This window comes from Schistocerca nitens, chromosome 6, assembly GCF_023898315.1.
Source record: "Schistocerca nitens isolate TAMUIC-IGC-003100 chromosome 6, iqSchNite1.1, whole genome shotgun sequence".
Classification (NCBI taxonomy): Eukaryota; Metazoa; Arthropoda; class Insecta; order Orthoptera; family Acrididae; genus Schistocerca; species Schistocerca nitens.
The window spans coordinates 448,587,568-448,605,916 of NC_064619.1; the positions used below are offsets into that span (position 1 = coordinate 448,587,568).

The following is an 18,349-nucleotide window of genomic DNA, read 5'->3' on the forward strand; positions in this document are numbered from 1 at the left end:
ACATTTCATTCAGCATATCTCTATCTATAGCCCTACGCTTTGTTTTACACCTGTTATGCAGTAATCTCTGTTTCTTTAGAAGTTTTTTTTTTTTTTCACTGACTGTATAACATGGAGGTTCCCTCCCATTATAAACTATTCTACTGTGTACATATCTGTCCAGTGCATGGTCAACTATTCTGTTAAGCTTGAGCCAGAGTTCCTCTACAAGCTCCTGCCCTCCACTGAAAGTTTCAAGTTCCTCAATGAGATATGACACTACTGATTTTTTATCTAGGTTACTGAACAAATATATCTTTATGTCCACCCCTGATACTAAGTCTTGCCCAAACAGTCTCGCATGCAGCTTCAGTGCCAACCTTGGTGGATTTGAGTTTCTTGTCTACTGTGACAAATACGCTACCTTTATTTCCCATTTGCCCATCATTTCGATATAAAAGCATTTTCCTTAAAAATCTCACTGCTATCAATTTCAGAATTCAACCAGCTTTCTGTACCCAGTATTATGTGAGTTTCATTGCTTTCTACGGGTGCTTCAAACTCTGGCACTTTGTTGTGAATGCTTCAGCAGTTTACTATTAAGATTTTAATACTCTCAGCCTTGGGAGGCATTTCTTTTGATCTTACACTGATACTTTTGTGTTTCCTACAGCCATCATTATCTGGACTGGATGTTAGCAGCCTGGTCTTCACAATCACTGATGTTACTCATGGCCTCGACAAACATATCTCTGTGAATCATTACAATCATCATATGAATATCTAAGTTGGTACAATAGCAATGAAATCTGAAACGTACCAGCCTAACACTAAGATGATGTGTTTCGAACTTTACACATTCAGAATTGTGCTAATAAGAAAGGGTTTGTTTAAATTAGTACTATTACAAATGGTTAGAAACCTGTTAAAACATTTAACAGTTTTCTGATTTAATTAATGTAATACTGACAATACTCAAGTTCAGTACCTGTAACTGTTGTTGCATTATTTAATGTGATGTGGCAGTTAGAATTAGGCTGTGTGTAGTACAGTGTTATTATGTAAAAATCAATGTATTTTATTGAATTTGGTCAATATAGTGAAAATGAATTCTACAGTCATGTGTACACGATTTCTGTTCCCACACGCATAATGGATTCAATTACGAAAACTGCCCTGCAATGAAGCAACAACGATGAGAATCTAATATAAGTAGTATTCAACAGTAAACTGTTCTAAATTTGTGCAGTAATTTCAAAGGTCAGTCAAAATCAAAAGACAGGAAGAACTTACTGTTTTTATATAAATTTAAAAACTGTAGAAGATTTATTATAAACTTTCTCAGAATCTATGAATCTGAGGCAATGTAGTAATTCACATTTATTGCTCTATTTTTTAATTTTGTTTCTAACTTGTAATTGGTCTAGTGTGCTGTATCCACTCTTAAAGTTATCTTGTTCCTTTACATGATTAAAACCTAACATTTTTCGTAAGTGGTTGGTGATAATTGTAGTAAATATTTTGTACATTACTGAGGAGGAGGTTAACAAATTGTAATGCCTTGTCTGTGTCCTTTCTAGTGTAGTAGAAAAATTACATAAATATTCCACTTTCGAGGAATGGTTTTCTTCAGTGGACATTTTGTAAATAGTTCCTTCTGTAATATTATTCTTCAGCTTTTCTACTGGAACACGTTCATTTCCACATGGCTTTCCTTTTTTCATTCCCTGCATAACTTTATGTGGCTCATTTGGCATTGTTTCCTGAATGTTATTATTTTCATTTCTCACTATCTGTATTTCCGATTCCTCTCTTGAACCACATATACATTTAAAGTAACTTTTGAATCATGTACAATTTTTGATAAACCACTTTATTTTTGCATCAACTTTCATGTAACCTGTCTCACGAGTTTGTTTCTGCTTTGCTTTGTATATCGTTTTCTTCATGTATGAAAGATCTATGATCATTCTAAATCCAAAAGTGGTTTAGGACTGTCATGTTCCATGCATTTTCTCTCTTGTTTGATATATCATATGCAATTTAATTTTTAGGTCCTTGCTAAGTTCATTTTCTATTGGTTTTCTTCTGGAACAATGTGTCTAGATATGACATGTTGTCACACAAACTGTACATATGAATCCTAAGTTTGTCATTGATTAATCATTTAATCTTTTACTTTACCCCCAATTATCATCTGATAGTGGGACTTACTGTGATTTATGAGCTTCTTAACTCTTTGTAGATGTCTTCCAACTCATCATCAGTATGTGGGCTTGCTAGTACATAGATTTGAATCATTTCATGTAATACTTCTTTCTCTTATCTCTATCAGGTTCAGCCTGTGACAAAGTTTCTTAATGTACAAAACATAGTGCTGATTTAAATTCATTGTCAGCTGTGTTAAATTCATAGTTAGCTGTGTCAGTTGTATGGGATGAAAGTCATGAGCAAAAAAATGGTGCACTGCTGGTGTAGGCAATTTTCTGAAGGTCATCCAAGTAGTGTCCATATTGAAGAGGGCTGCAGGCAACTATCTCTTATCATTCACAACCTTGTGGAGCTGATGTGACAACATGTTATGGAGGACCACCACTCCACAGTTCCAAATTTCAGCAGCTCTAGTCAATAACATTATTTAACAGTTTTTGAGTCCTATATGACTTGACACACATTCTAGTGTTTTCTAAGGGGTGCAGACACTGACTAACTACACAAGCTGTTTTGTGGGCTGGTGAGCATCCCACTAATATTTGTTTCCCCAAAAGCAGTTATCTAGGTAACTTATGGACAATAATCATGGATTAAGGGAATCTACCATGATAGATAAAAATGTTCAATCCATATGCTATGTCACACATTTGCACGTTGTGATTACATACTGCATTTGTCTGAGAACTGCATAAAAAAAATAATAATAATAATTTCTTCATCTTCTTAGGTACTCATATACTGAGTAGAATATCAGGCAACAACACCTGCCAAGTTTTCAGCTTCCTCCCAGTTCATGTCCAGGCACTGAAGATCATTAGCAAAAGTTCATCTCGAGATGTTACAACGTCCTCCTCTAGGTCCGTATCCATTGACTGGTTTTCACAATAGTACTGATTTGGGGAATCCTCCACCTTTCATGCATAGAACATGCTCTGCAAGCTTCAGTCTTCCTTCAGCAATGCTTTTGGGCAGACTGTGGAGAGCAGTACCTCTCAGCACTTCAAAATCTGAAAATTGGTTGCAACAGCTAATCTTCAAAATTAACTTCAAGAATCATTGGTGAAAAACAATGAGCCTGAGTGCTGATTTTACGGACTTTTCTGCTCTCACATGTGTATATGGCCATTGGTAGGATGATATACACTATGTGATCAAAAGTATCTGGATACCTGGCTGAAAATGATTTACAAGTTCATGGGACCCTCCATCGGTAATGTTGGAATTCAATATGGTCTTGGCCCACCCTTAAGCCTTGATGACAGCTTCCACTCTCACAGCCATACGTTCAATCAGTAGCTGGAAGGTTTCTTGGGGAATGGCAACCCATTCTTCACAGAGTGCTGCACTGAGGGGAGGTATTGATGTCAGTTGGTGAGGCCTGGCACAAAGTCGGCATTTCAAAACATCCCAAAGGTTTTCTATAGGATTCAGGTCAGAAATCTGTGCAGGCCAGTCCATTAAAGGGATGTTATTATCATGTAAGCACTCTGCCACAGGCCGTGCATCATTAACAGTGCTCAATCGTGTTGAAAGATGTAATCGCCATCCCTGAATTGCTCTTCAGCAGTGGGAAGCAAGAAGGTGCTTAAAACATCAATGTAGGACTGTGCTGTGATAGCGCCACGCAAAACAACTAGGGGTGCAAGTCCCCTCCATGAAAAACACAACCATACCATAACACCACCGCCTCCGAATTTTACTGTTGGCACTACACACACTTTTTTAGACAACATAGTTGTATGGAGAGAAACAGCAATTAATTTACTTATAATCAATTATTCAAAATGACAGTCACAATTGCATTATTTATTTTGCCGCCAACCGGTTTCAATCTGCGATGGGGTCATCTTCAGGGCAATTTACACCATGTGGTTGCTCGCTGGAGTCATCACCCTGCCTGTGCAGCACCGTTGGTAACTATAGTTACCAACTGTGCACAGGCAGGGTGACGAGATGGCCATGGTTTCCATGTAGGTTTACAGTTTCCACAATGATTCTTGAAGTATACTGTCCATATCTTTCCTCAAATCAATGCAGTTTTGGTGCAGTGGACAGCTGAAAAATGGTTCACATGGCTCCAAGCACTATGGGACTTAACATCTGAGATCATCAGTCCCCTAGACTTAGAACTACTCAAATCTAACTAACCTAAGGACATCACACACATCCATGCCTGGGCAGGATTCAAAGCTGCGTGGTTCCAGACTGAAGCGCCTAGAACCGCTCGGTCACAGCGGCTGGTGTGGAGAGTTGAATTCTAGACATTGTTCTACTAAATTTTGCAGGACAAGTATTTGTTCAGAGCAGGAGCTCCACTTCAAAAGCAAGTTTGTTCCCCTTACAGTTGACAGTTTGCTACTTCCTGTATCCGTTTTAGCATAACGAGTAAAAAGACTTTGCCTAGTACCAAGAGGAGCTTCGTACCTTCCCAAATAGTAAACTTTGTCAGATTTTATTTCTTTGATAGTTTATTAATAAAGCCATGCCTCCTGTCTTCTGAAACAGCCTCATTTGCCAATAGGAACTGCACGGTTTAGTACGGTGATGAAATAGCCCAGACCTCCATATGTCAGAATATTGGCCAATATTTCATCTAAGCTAACAGATTTATTATTTCTAAATGTTGTGATTGCTGCATGTACCTCTGCTTCTGTGATATCACCTGTTTCTTCCATAAGTTTTTTGTGTTTTAAAAGTTGTAAGCATTCAGTTCTTAGGGGTGGTTTTAAGGTTTCTTTGAAGTGCTTCACCCATTGAGCTGCTTGCTAGCCTTTTGTGAGCATCCCTTATGGGACCATTTAAAAAAATTGGGCTCCTATAAGTTCTTGAACAATATGATATTTGTATAATGCCCTGGTGTAATTTCAAGAGGTAGCATTTTGCAATTGTCTACCTTTCTGTTCAAACCATTCTTCTATATTGGCTCTTCAACTGATTTTGACACAGCAGTGTATTTTGATATTTTCATGTTTACCATTATGCTTTCATGTATCAGATGACAATCCAGAATCCGTAGCTCTTCCTGTGTACCTGCTGTTGTCCAATTATGCCTTCAACACATGTACTTACAATTTCCTTGAATTTAAATCATTGTGTTTCAACACTGTCAGGAAGATTTTGAAATGTCTAGAATCTATTTTTAAGGGTGACTGCGAACGAATTTGCTATTTCATTGTCTTTTAGCTTTGTCACATTAAACTGTCACTTAGGTTGTCAGTGTTGCTGCGATTTGAACTTGAAAGTCAAGTCTGTTCAGACCAAGATGTGGTCTGATCCAGTATCTGCAGCATGATGGGTTGACATACCTCACAAAGGTGGCCATCAATTATTTATATGAACATAATCAATACCTTAAAAAACAATTATGTACCAGTAACAATATATTACAGTGAGTAAGTAATTAAGATAAAAAAGCGTTAATTTATACCTTCTGTATATCCTTCTGTTCGGTAGTGGGCAATGGCAATTTCTTCCACAGAAGAAAAATGTTTTTCATTGGTTGCATGGTCATCTCTTATGTAAATTCCCTTATAACCACGTTGGCTGCACAGATAAAACCAAGAAGTTTCATAAAAATTATTATTTACAGATATGTGTAGGAATTATGTCTGTCATATCCTTGGCTAATTCTAAAAGATGAATTTTTGAAAATGAAGAGTGAAGTAAGGCTTTTTATAAAGTTCACATGAAAATTAAGTTTCCTTGTGCAATTTGATCTTGTTCAACTGATTTGACACTCAATAATTTCCTTAGCTAGTTAATGGAATTTTTTTTAGATTACATTTTAGTGAAATAAAATCAATCCTATCAATTAATTTATAAATAAATGTTGTTTGAACGTTCTCAAAGTCACTTTTACTCAGTCATAAAGAGTTCACTTGATTGTGAATGAATCTGAAGTATTATAATTTGTATGCAATGTGTTTTAGACCTTTATATACACTGCACAACAGCTGTGAAAGATTTTATTGTATCTTTCTCTGCCTATAATAGCAATATGAAAGCTTGTACAAATGTCTGCTTGTCTGTACACTTCCCATATACTCAACGGTCCCCATATTCTCTACTCCTTGCTTCAATTTCATCGCTAAATGATCGTGTGTTGAGAGGCAATACCTGAGATACTCACAGAGATATTGTTCATTTTGATTCATTAAGAAGTACAAAAGCTCACTGGACAAAATATCTGTCTCAGTACGCAACATTTCCACAAGACTTGGTAACGACTGCAAGTTGCTGTTTTGTGGGTTGAATATAGTTCAGGATAGGCGAGGCATCAATGTCCCTTCAGTTGTGGCACAGAAAATATTGCATCTCAGTCAGAATATACAGGTGTCACCTCCAACTTTTGTACAATGTTTCTAGATCTCTTAATATTTTTAAAGGAGTACTAATCGAGAGCTGTGTCAAACCAGTCTTTGGCCTTGAGACCACAACAACAGCAATCCTAGGATTTTGAAGGCCACATCAGATGAATGATCTCTAGTAAATGAGCCTCATGCCAGTCAGTCCACTAGATGGTAGCACTGCAAAATAAGGCACTTAACGTTAGAGTACTGATAGAAATGGCTGGTAAATAGCAAATCGTGGTTCGCCGTCAGCTTAATGTAGCTATACTGATTAAGAGTTTTGTCTCACCTCAAAAAACCTATTTCCTCATAAGTACCTAAGCTGTTCCCAGGACATCCTACACCATCTCTCGATTTGCACTGTCCATCATCTCGGAACATTTACGGTGGTCTGCAACAAATGAAAGAGGATACTATTTACAACATGCAGACTCCTTCACAGGCCACTATTTCATCATCCCCCTCTCCATCCCCCACTTTGAGGGCAACAGTCAGCAACTGTCTATTGTAAGCAATCCTGCTCCAAACACCCAATACAATGTGGCAGTTCCTGACTCATAGCAAAGTCATTTTTAGTCGTAAGCTAGGATACATGTCCATGGGCCTAGTTCATTGTGATTATGATGTTGTTGTAGTCATTGATCTTGCGACAACTTCGATTCAGCTCTCACATTAATCTATCTTGCACAAGCATTTTTCATATATGTGCAACTACTGCACACTACATCCATTTGAACCTGCACACTGTATTCAAGCCTTGGTCTCTCTCTACAGATTTTCCCTCTATGACAAAATTAATTTTCTTGATGCCTCATGAAGTGTCGTACCAACCAATCTCTTATTTATGTCAAACTGTCTGAGAAATCTCTTTCCTCCCAATTCACTTTGGCATATCTTCATTAGTTACTATATCTACCCATTTAATCTTTAGCACTCTTCTGTAATACCACTTTTTAAAAGCTTGCACTCTCCTCTTCTCTGCACTGTTTATCAACCACTCTTCGTCTTTAAATATGTCTGCTTGTGTCTGTATATGTGTGGATGGATATGTGTGTGTGTGTGCGAGTGTATACCTGTCCTTTTTTCCCCCTAAGGTAAGTCTTTCCGCTCCCGGGATTGGAATGACTCCTTACCCTCTCCCTTAAAACCCACATCCTTTCGTCTTTCCCTCTCCATCCCCTCTTTCCTGATGAGGCAACAGTTTGTTGCGAAAGCTTGAATTTTGTGTGTGTGTTTGTGTGTCTATCGACCTGCCAGCGCTTTCGTTCGGTAAGTCACATCATCTTTGTGTGTGTGTGTGTGTGAGATGATGTGACTTACCGAACAAAAGCGCTGGCAGGTCGATAGACACACAAACAAACACAAACACACACACAACATTCAAGCTTTCGCAACAAACTGTTGCCTCATCAGGAAAGAGGGAAGGAGAGGGAAAGACGAAAGGATATGGGTTTTAAGGGAGAAGGTAAGGAGTCATTCCAATCCCGGGAGCGGAAAGACTTACCTTAGGGGGAAAAAAGGACGGGTATACACTCGCACACACACACATATCCATCCACACAATACAGACACAAGCAGACATCTCACAAGCAGACATATTTGAGATGTCTGCTTGTGTCTGTATATGTGTGGATGGATGTGTGTGTGTGTGCGAGTGTATACCCGTCCTTTTTTCCCCCTAAGGTAAGTCTTTCCGCTCCCGGGATTGGAATGACTCCTTACCTTCTCCCTTAAAACCCATATCCTTTCGTCTTTCCCTCTCCTTCCCTCTTTCCTGATGAGGCAACAGTTTGTTGCGAAAGCTTGAATTTTGTGTGTATGTTTGTGTTCGTTTGTGTGTCTGTCGACCTGCCAGCACTTTCATTTGGTAAGTCTCATCATCTTTGTTTTTAGATATATTTTTCCTACGTGGAATGTTTCCCTCTATTATATATATATATATATATATATATATATATATATATATATATATATATATATATATATATATAACAGAGGGAAACATTCCACGTGGAAACACCAACACCAACCTATCCGAACTCCGGAGATGGGAACTTGCCCTTCAGTATATCCTCTCTTCTCGTTATCCGCCAGGCCTCAATCTCCGCTAATTTCAAGTTGCCGCCACTCAACCTCACCTGTCTCTCAACAACTTCTTTGCCTCTACTCTTCCACCTCGACTGACATCTCTGCCCAAACTCTTTGTCTTTAAATATGTCTGCTTGTGTCTGTATGTGTGGATGGATATGTGTGTGTGTGCGAGTGTATACCTGTCCTTTTTTCCCCCTAAGGTAAGTCTTTCCGCTCCCGGGATTGGAATGACTCCTTACCCTCTCCCTTAAAACCCACATCCTTTCGTCTTTCCCTCTCCTTCCCTCTTTCCTGATGAGGCAACAGTTTGTTGCGAAAGCTTGAATTTTGTGTGTATATTTGTGTTTGTTTGTGTGTCTATCGACCTGCCAGCGCTTTTGTTTGGTAAGTCTCATCATCTTCCTTTATATATATATATATATATATATATATATATATATATATATATATATATATATATATATATATATATAAGTATTTTGTTGACAACTAATACTGCTACTGCCAGTAAACACATAGAACAGTCTTTGACAATCCGTTCACAAAATATACTAATTATTTTCAGAAGAGCCTTCATTATTTCAAAAACTACCATCCTGTTTTGTCACTGTCCCACTGTCCTTGAGTCCCAGATTACAGATAGCAAACAAGGCAAGTGTTGGACAAATAAATATGGACAAACTGAACTCTAGTCTGTAGTTCACACGCATATGTCCACTGTTGTGCTGTTTTGCATACCACCTCTAGGTACCATAAGTTGCTATTTGCTTTAATAAGCCAGATGACTAATTTGTTTGCTGGAGAACATGCAGCCTTGTTTGAAGTGTTGCACACACAAACTGGAAAGGACTAGATTCATTCACCTCCCCTCAGTCATCACTGTTTCATAATGAAAATTCAGTTTAATTAATTTTGACATAATTTTGATTGGAACCAAACAACTGATGTCAAAATGTCAATAAAACGTAAGTGCTTATTTCCTGTCCACAAGCTACTGGTGTTTTGACCATCATGAGACCTATTCTTATAAATATTAAAGGGTCTATAAGCAAAATAACAATATAAAAGACATAACAGAATTACAAAATGTCAAATATCTATGCTGCTAAAATTAAAGAATCTTACTACCAGCCTAACACAGCCACAGAGTGTGATATCACTATGCTCATGTCATATAATTCCAATACTATCTTGCAAGTGATCACACCAACAGACCTGCAGCCTCTGTTTTGTAGATGTTCATTAATAGTTCATCTCAATTAAAACACAGATGATCCTCAAAACAGTATTTACATACAGCACATGACCACGCAGGTTCCATAAAGTAATGTGGGGATGAATTTGAAGTATATCTTCAGCAGTGTAGATGTGAAAATATATATTGTAGCACATTGTACTGTGGCTTGTAGAGCACAAATGTGAATGTTCTGATGAGCATTCTGACTTTAGCTATAGTGTCAGTTTTTAGAGGTCAAGTACACAAAATATGGCCTCAGTATTCAAACAATGAAAAAGAGTGACAAGAATAACAACTAAAAACAATAATTGGGCTCACTGTAAAAATCTGTTTAAGAGCTGGCGATTCTAATATCACTGTTTCAGCACATCTACCAATTCATTAGGAACATTAATAATTGTTACAATAAGAGCTCTATTGATGATCATGAAACAAGTGTTAGAATTAACTTGCACATTCTGAAGAAAAAGTTTTAAAAAATCCAAAACATATATCCTACCATAGAATCAATTTATACAATACATTTTCTTTGGAAATAAAAGAGATAACTAAAACCAACGTGTGGCAGTTGCAGCATCTTTCTGAGAAAGGCCATTTCCCCAACCATGAGCATTACAGAAGGACTACAGAGATTGGTAAAAAAAATGTTAAGATGGGTGAAAATTGAAACATCTCTGTCATTCCACAATATACTTATACGAATCCATGAATGTTACTGTAAATTTGTATGCCCGAGATCTGGAAAATGCTAACCTCGTTTCACCTCTGTGGGATCAACATCTGCTTCATTATAGCAGGGGGCTGACTTGATTGATCAGACAGCGAAGTGCGACCACCCTAAAAAATGTAATGGAGAGGCAGGGGTATCATCACACTCCTTAGGTCAGCCGAAAGGGCATGTGTATAGTGGGTGTAATGGCTCATGATGAGATGCGAATAAACAGTGAGACATTAGGAGGAGAATTAACTAAACCTGTAAGAAATTATCCAGCTGCTTGAAAACTTTTATCTTTTATTGTTGTTGTATTAAGCTGATGTGTGTAATATCTGAAATGAATAAACAACCAACCAACTAAATCAGACTAAGAAAGTAAAAATACCCTCCCAACTGTCGAGCTTTCACAGATGTCTCAGGAATCTTCATGACAGGTTGAGGATTGAGGATGGCCAGGCGAAGACGTCTTTTGACATCTACAGGGAGGGTGCTCGAGCGACAGTCTGCAATCATGACAGCACGCCGGACGAGAGAGAGCTGCTCAGCAGCAGTGCAGCAGTCTGGTACTGGCTCACTCAGACCACGCATCACCACCTCGGCAGCCTGTAATCAGAACACATGACATGTTAGATAGTAGAATGTAAATAATTTTATGCTCTCAAATTCACTCATGAAATTAAGGACTACAAACATAAAGAAAGTGGAACTTTGATTTTACGTTCTCCGATTTTTCATTTTTCGCGATTCTACATTATAAATTCATAGTCTCTATGAAAAACCCATAAGATCAATGCAAAAAATTTGCTGATTTTACATTTCTTCCTAGTAAGGTTTACTTCAATTCTAAATTCTTACTCGACGTCTCGTTTGACTTCGTCCCGTTTTGTTCCTATTGAGGAGGAGGAGGAGGATATTGGTGTTTAACGTCCCGTCGACAACGAGGTCATTAGAGACGGAGCACAAGCTCGAATTAGGGAAGGATGGGGAAGGAAGTTGGCCGTGCCCTTTGAAAGGAACCATCCCGGCATTTTGCCTGGAGTGATCTAGGGAAATCACGGAAAACCTAAATCAGGATGGCCGGACGCGGGATTGAACCGTCGTCCTCCCGAATGCGAGTCCAGTGTGCTAACCACTGCGCCACCTCGCTCGGTCTTCCTATTGACAATTGATGCGAGTGAACTAGTTATAAGTGGTACAAAAGACAAATGGTTCACAACACAGGTGGTGGCAGAGTTATGGGGATTTTTTAAGCCAGTGAGGAGAGGAGAGACGTGAGAGAGGAAATGCTGACATAATCCACGAATGGTGTATCCAACACAATTTGTAACATTTAGCTTCGCCTAGCTATTATGATACAACTACTGCTAGGTTGCAGCAGTAATGGAAAAACAAAACATTCTATGCAAAGCATTCCTGACTAAGTCAATATGTTAAGTGCCAATTATAACTCAGTCTCACCTTTTTGCATGTATTTCTGATGAACTGTATTCAGCAACAGTATTCTCAACCTTTTAAATAATAAAACACTGAGTCTCAAAAAAATATGCTCGATCATAATTGAGGAGAAATCACCCATTTCCAGCTCGTGAACTCTTACTGGCTGGTTACTTGTTAAATCACCCAATAGCCAGCACAGCCACCTCACCACACTAACACACAATAAATGAGCTCGCCTACTGGATATGTGGAGAGGGGGAGTGGCCCTTCAATGACTGGAGTGCACGGAGAAGTGACAGCATTTTGTGAAATGCTGAAAATATACTTTTCATGCAGATGATGTGCTATGACAGAGACGTCGCATGAAAATAGAACAAGGGTTTTGCGATAGCACATTTTAGACTTTCATGCTCAAATCTGACATGATACTGTTGGAATGACTACATATATACTTTACACCAAACACTGCAGATTGTGAAGACTGGCAGCAGGAGTGAAGTGAAACTGTAGCACCTGAATTTTCCTTCAAATTTACATTTTACGCAGTGTATGAGAATTCACTGGGCTCATGTCTAATAAGCTTGTAACGTCAGTTGAGGAAGTAAACTCATTTTTTCACACCTCTGTTTCTATCATCAAGCCTAAAATAACACTTTTCAGTGGTGATCATATGAAGTGCGTCTCATAAGAAAAGCATTAAACAATAACGGCAATGTTAACAAAATTTGTTGTTAAGTAGATGTCCGCATTTATGCTTATGGTTTAACCACTTAGCTGCTGTTATGTTTTTGGTTTAGTTCAACATGTTCATCAGTTTTTGCTTTTTCTGGGTGAGCACAAAGGAAGGTCATTCAAAAATGTGTTTTTTGAATGCATAATTTGTGGTCATAGCATGTCGGAAAATATCTCAATTACCTTGTACACACATACCAATTTCAATTTTTTGATGGGTTTTTACTTGCTGTTACAGGTCTGTGATATTTTTAAGAACTTATTAAATCCATTACCACAAATTATTGTATAAACATTGTATTGTGCATTTAATTCCCTTCACTTACTAAGATTTTACACAAAGTACTGGAAAGGATTGTGATTTTTAATTGTATATGTCAAGTACATGTGCTTTTGCTAATATTTTGTGGGGTTTTAACATTTTCCTCGATTCTGTGTTTTTCTCAGTTATGCGTTTTTTTAAGTCTAGACCACACAGAAATGTACAATGGGGATCTCACTGTATTTGCTGGCTACTGACTATGAGATTACGTTCTGTGTTGTGTATACTTTTGGAATGAATGCTTTTTTTCTTCTTTTTTCTCATTGTTGTTGAAGAAGGCTGTGTGGATTTATTTCAAGAAACAAGCAAAGATGATGTTTACAACTACTAGTTTCTGATTATGTACAAATCAAAAACTCCTCCTCACATCTAATATGTGAATATCTTCATTCTGTGAAATGAATAATTAAGCAAAATAACTTTGGAATAGAAGATGTTGTAACATAGTAGTTGTTCCTTGGCTTTCATGGTAGTAGAGTCTCTGCATGGGAAGCAGTGTGTAAAGTTACAGTCGTGCAAGCAGAGTAGAAAGACTTAAAAAAAAGTTATATGCCCCACAGAATGTGAATAAACACAAGAAATACTAGTAATAGATGTTGGATTTAATTTCAGAAATCCTGGACCCATATGATGTATTCAAAGTACTTTCTGCAGTTAATGGAATGACTACATTCGACTATCATCAAGAGCATCAGTGCATAGAGCTAAGTACAATTATTGTACACTTACAACCCCTGAATAATTCAAAATACTTGCAATAAAATCATAATTTTTTGAATAAACAGCTTTTGCAGATAATTTCTGTATAAATGCAATCTTAGTGAATAATGAGACCAGGACGACATTCAGTGCATGACTGAAGGAGTGCCTGAATCAATACAAATTGGACTTTGATCAGTGCTGATATCTTTCTGGTTGCTAGCAGCTTAGCCTGCCTGTGTTAGTTGTCAGTGCTACATTTAGTGTTTCCTCTGCTTTAGTTAAAAAAAATTAAAAAAATAAAAATAAAAAATAAAGAAAAACAAAAAAAAAACAATAAAATAAAGTTGTTATATTAACTTAAGTATGTTGTTAAATTAACCTAATTATGTCATGTATTGGAAAATTCGACTCGTTCCACATCATTACGAAATATCGTATTCATGATCCATGGAACTAGTATTAATCTAATCTAATCTAATCTAATCTGACTGCTTAATCTACCTCAACATTTACTTTTGAGTAGCTCCAAAAACAGTAATAGGCCACACAATTTCTCAGTATGGTGAGTACTACATAGAATGGCAAAAGCAATGCCAGTGAGCAAAGCAGTGTATGCTAGGCTAAGGTTGTAAAGACCTGAAGCAAGTGAATAATTGCGAGAAGTCGTGTATCGTCTTGCAACTTGTGTCAGTTCTGCTATTCCCAACAGCCACTGTGCCAAGTGTCTCTGAAGAATGTGTGTCTAGTAACTGTGCAATAGAAACATCAGGATTGGGGCTGGGATATTCACTAATCGAATAATGGAAGTTACAAAATCAACCCTTATAAATTCGTCTGAACCTTTTTGAGAATATGAATAACAAAGAAACATCTTTTTATACTTGCCGTCAACGTCCCTGTCTTCTTGTTATTTTTGATGCGTGAAAGCTTGCTACTCGCTTATAACTTACGAAAATTATTTTTAGCGATATAGCATAGTTTTTTACAACACAGTTCATTCAAAACTGGCTTTTCCTGTTGGGCATCAATTACATTTAAGAGTGGCTGACATGAATGGAGCACAAAGGATGACTCCGTGGCTAAGTGTCAGGCTATAAATTCAAAGATCTGAGATCCAATCTTTGATTGGACTTCTTTGATTGGACTACGATTTATATTTGTCACTTATCACTCCTGGCAAAGATTAGTTAATGTGAAAAATGTCAAGTTTAACTGCGGTTCATAGTCCACGTTAAACTACAAGTCCTCATAAAGCTGAATGGGTAAGACTGTTCAAAGGAAGCAAAGGTCTTCCATCTATAACATAAGCAACCCTAGTAAAACACTGCAACCAACATTTAGGCTGAGGGCAGCTTTACTTTAAGAAACGAGCTTTTTCCTGTGAACTAAGTATAGGCCTATTCTTTGCAGTGCATAGATTTGTTGAATGTGTGCCATCAGCAAACTTATATTTATTAACTCCTTAAATTACTTTGCAAGGTTTCAAAACACAACAGACAATGCAAGAGCTTGGAATTCCACTCAAGAAATCTCTGGCAGGAATGGTAAATTTGCGACACATGCTAGATGAAACTGAAGATGGTAACTGTAGTAACCCACTGGTCTACCACCACCCACAGCAGATGTTAAGTCGGGCCACTACGTCAAGCGTAGTGCACACCAACATTCAAAAGGTGTGCCCTCAACTACCCAAAGTGGACACCACGAGCAGCCCGTGACTTACTCCTGTCACCAGGTCCAACGTGTGCTTGCAGCACTACACCAGTGACACCACATGTGGATAGCATCTTTATAAAGGATGCATGGGCCTCTGGGTCTTCAGTTGTTAAATGTGTTCAGGCCATGTAAGCTACTTTCATTGTATTCTTGTTGATGTCACTCCATGACTCAATAACAACACTGAAGGAAAAAAATAAAATAAAAGTAGTACACCTAGAAAGACAACATCAAGTTTGATCAGATGATGGCATATGCCACCTGGGGGTAAGAGATGGTTTCAACTGCATCTGCCAACAAAGCTACCTGAGTGTCATCTGTGTCTACCCTTTAATAGGGAATGCTCACAGCTAGAAGGCTCAGTGTGGTGCAAACATGTGTAGAAAGCAGGCAACCGTGTCCCAGAGATATAATCGTATGCCTACAGCCAACAGAGCAAGTTTGAAAGGGATCAAATTGGGGCCTTCCGAGTGGTGGGATGGCCCTTTTGGAGAATTGCCACACAAATTGGACAGGCTGCATCACATGTGCAACAATAATGGTATCAGTAATCACATGAACATTCTTACACCTGTAGATGAAGTTATGGATATCCACGCAGCACAGACACCTGCCAGGATCGTCATTTTGTGAGGGCAGCAGTGGCAGATTGTATAGCTACCATAGAACAGATAAGAGGGCTCACGAGCCCAGGTGTGTCAGCATGAACTGTGCGAACCAGTTATTAGCAGTGAGCTATGGGCGCGCACACCTCTAGCCCATCTTCCACTTAAGTCACAGTATTGATCAGTTATTAGCAGTGAGCTATGGGCGCGCACACCTCTCACACCTCTAGCCCATAGGATGCTCTGTACCCCCCCCCCCCCCCCCCCCCCCCGGCTGTGTCCTTAGTTATAGCAACAATGATTAGCAGAGCACAAGGGGCAACTAAAACAAGTAGAAACATTTAAATGTTCAGTAAACAAGATAAAGAAGCAGCAGAATCATATCTCAACAAGATACTTGAAACATTTACCTCCGACCAAGAGCATTTAGAGCAACTGAAGGTGAAGTTTAGAAGAACAGTCTGAGATGTAACAGATCACTTTGGCTTAAAGTGATGTATTACACTTTCTTCTTTCAATGCGATGAATGATGTCTGCAATTTTTAATAGAAATTTGCGACCTGCCATCTATTCATAGAAGTTTTGGTTTCTTTGTACATGTACCATGTGTTGGTGTGAATGTAGCGTTATCAGCGAGACGGGATGGTAGATATTGATATTACTGTGCATTGTGGTGCTTGCTGCAACGAGTGATTATTTCATGCTGCATATTTCATGCCTAGGAGATACACTGCACTGATGTATGAGACATGTTGTACAAGGCTAAGCAGGTCTTTTGAGCAACTTTTCAGGCGGATAAAGGCATCGCAATGGGAGAAAAGGAGTCTGAAGTCAAAATGTTTGGGCCACGGTACTTCTGCAGCTGCTTCAAAGTGTAAGAAGGTGAAATTCATAATGTATGGCAAATGTAAAAGATACACACAAATGGACCATTACAAAAGCACATACACTGCATATCTGCACTTGCCCATGGATGAATAGACATGTCTGTGTCAGCAAGTAATAACATTTGACTGAGAAGACAAGAAAAAGTCAAAATTAAAAGGAAATTATTGCCCTATAAAGAAAATGTCCTCCAGAATTTGCAGTTGTTATCCATAGCAATTGACCAACAACTAAGATTACTCGGTGCTCAAGTTATTACCAGCACTGCAGCTGAAACAGAAAATTCATGAGGAGTCAAATGGTTGAAGAGTGAACATTAATTTCCACAACATGACTCGAGACTCACAAGAGGATATTACGACCACCGTTGAGAAGATGGGCACTTCCGTGTCAGTGTTTCCATATCAACATACAGCAACTGGTTACAGTCTAGTTGGCCATTCACTAAGAGATAGCAGTGGCAAAACAGCAGTGTAGCAATTCACCACCCGCATAATGTTAGCGTCTCATCAGCTCAGCTATGCAGTGAGAATGTCAAGAACCTTTGGTGAGCTGTATTCGACTCAAACTGATTTTTTTGTCTAACTGCAGTGTTGTGATGTTGAGTGACGTAATTGGAAATGCAATTGTCTAATAAAGATTGTTAGTTTGGTGCAGTGTGGTGTCAATGCTGAAACAATTGGCTACAGTGAGGCTTTAGCAGTAGATTAATTATTGTTTGGTGTATGACTGTAGTTACCCAAAGTACACTGCAAGATGATGACTGTGAAATTCGATAAGACAATTGAAGAGTTAAATATAAACATAGTACATCTTAGAACAGAATTGTCTGTGACAAATGCAACTTTAGAAAAACATGCAGAGGAATCTAGAGCACAGAAAAAGGAAATGCATAATTTGATTTCTAAATTACAAACAATAATAAATGAGTTAACTGGGGAGTTGTGGTCAGAAGTAACTAAACAATGCAGTCTTGAGAAAAACAAAGTTAATGAACATTTCACAACGTTAATAATGATGTAAAGCAATTGAGACATGTTAACAGACGAGAATTTAAAACAATTCATGAACATATCTCAGACATGTGAGAAACTGGGTGTTAGAACACAATAAGGGTTTAGAGGTGACAGTTATCACAGAATCCGTTTTTGCTAACTTGGAGGAGAGTGTGTGTGAGATAATTGATCAAAAGGTGCAAGAGACAGTAGGTTTAACCATCAGTAAACTCCATTCTGCAGAAGACTTGGACAAGCATAAAGGCAAATTTCAGAAATTTGGGAGGAACTCGAAAAGCCAAAAAAGGAATTAAACAGAAAGAAATTTAGTGCAGGTAATGAATTGTCAGGAGAATTGCTAGAGGAGTTG

At 38.2% G+C, this 18,349-nt stretch overlaps 1 protein-coding gene across 2 annotated transcripts in view; it reads right to left on the minus strand.

Annotated features, from left to right (window-relative positions):
• LOC126262735 (fanconi-associated nuclease 1-like) overlaps positions 1-18,349 on the minus strand; it is a 151,858-nt gene that overhangs the window by 21,447 nt on the left and 112,062 nt on the right. For both annotated transcript variants that reach the window (XM_049959543.1, XM_049959542.1), the window contains 2 exons: positions 10,971-11,188; positions 5,621-5,736 (listed from right to left, as the gene is read on the minus strand). In XM_049959543.1, the coding sequence (XP_049815500.1) occupies positions 5,621-5,736; positions 10,971-11,188 (334 nt within the window). The remainder of the gene's footprint in view (positions 1-5,620; positions 5,737-10,970; positions 11,189-18,349) is intronic.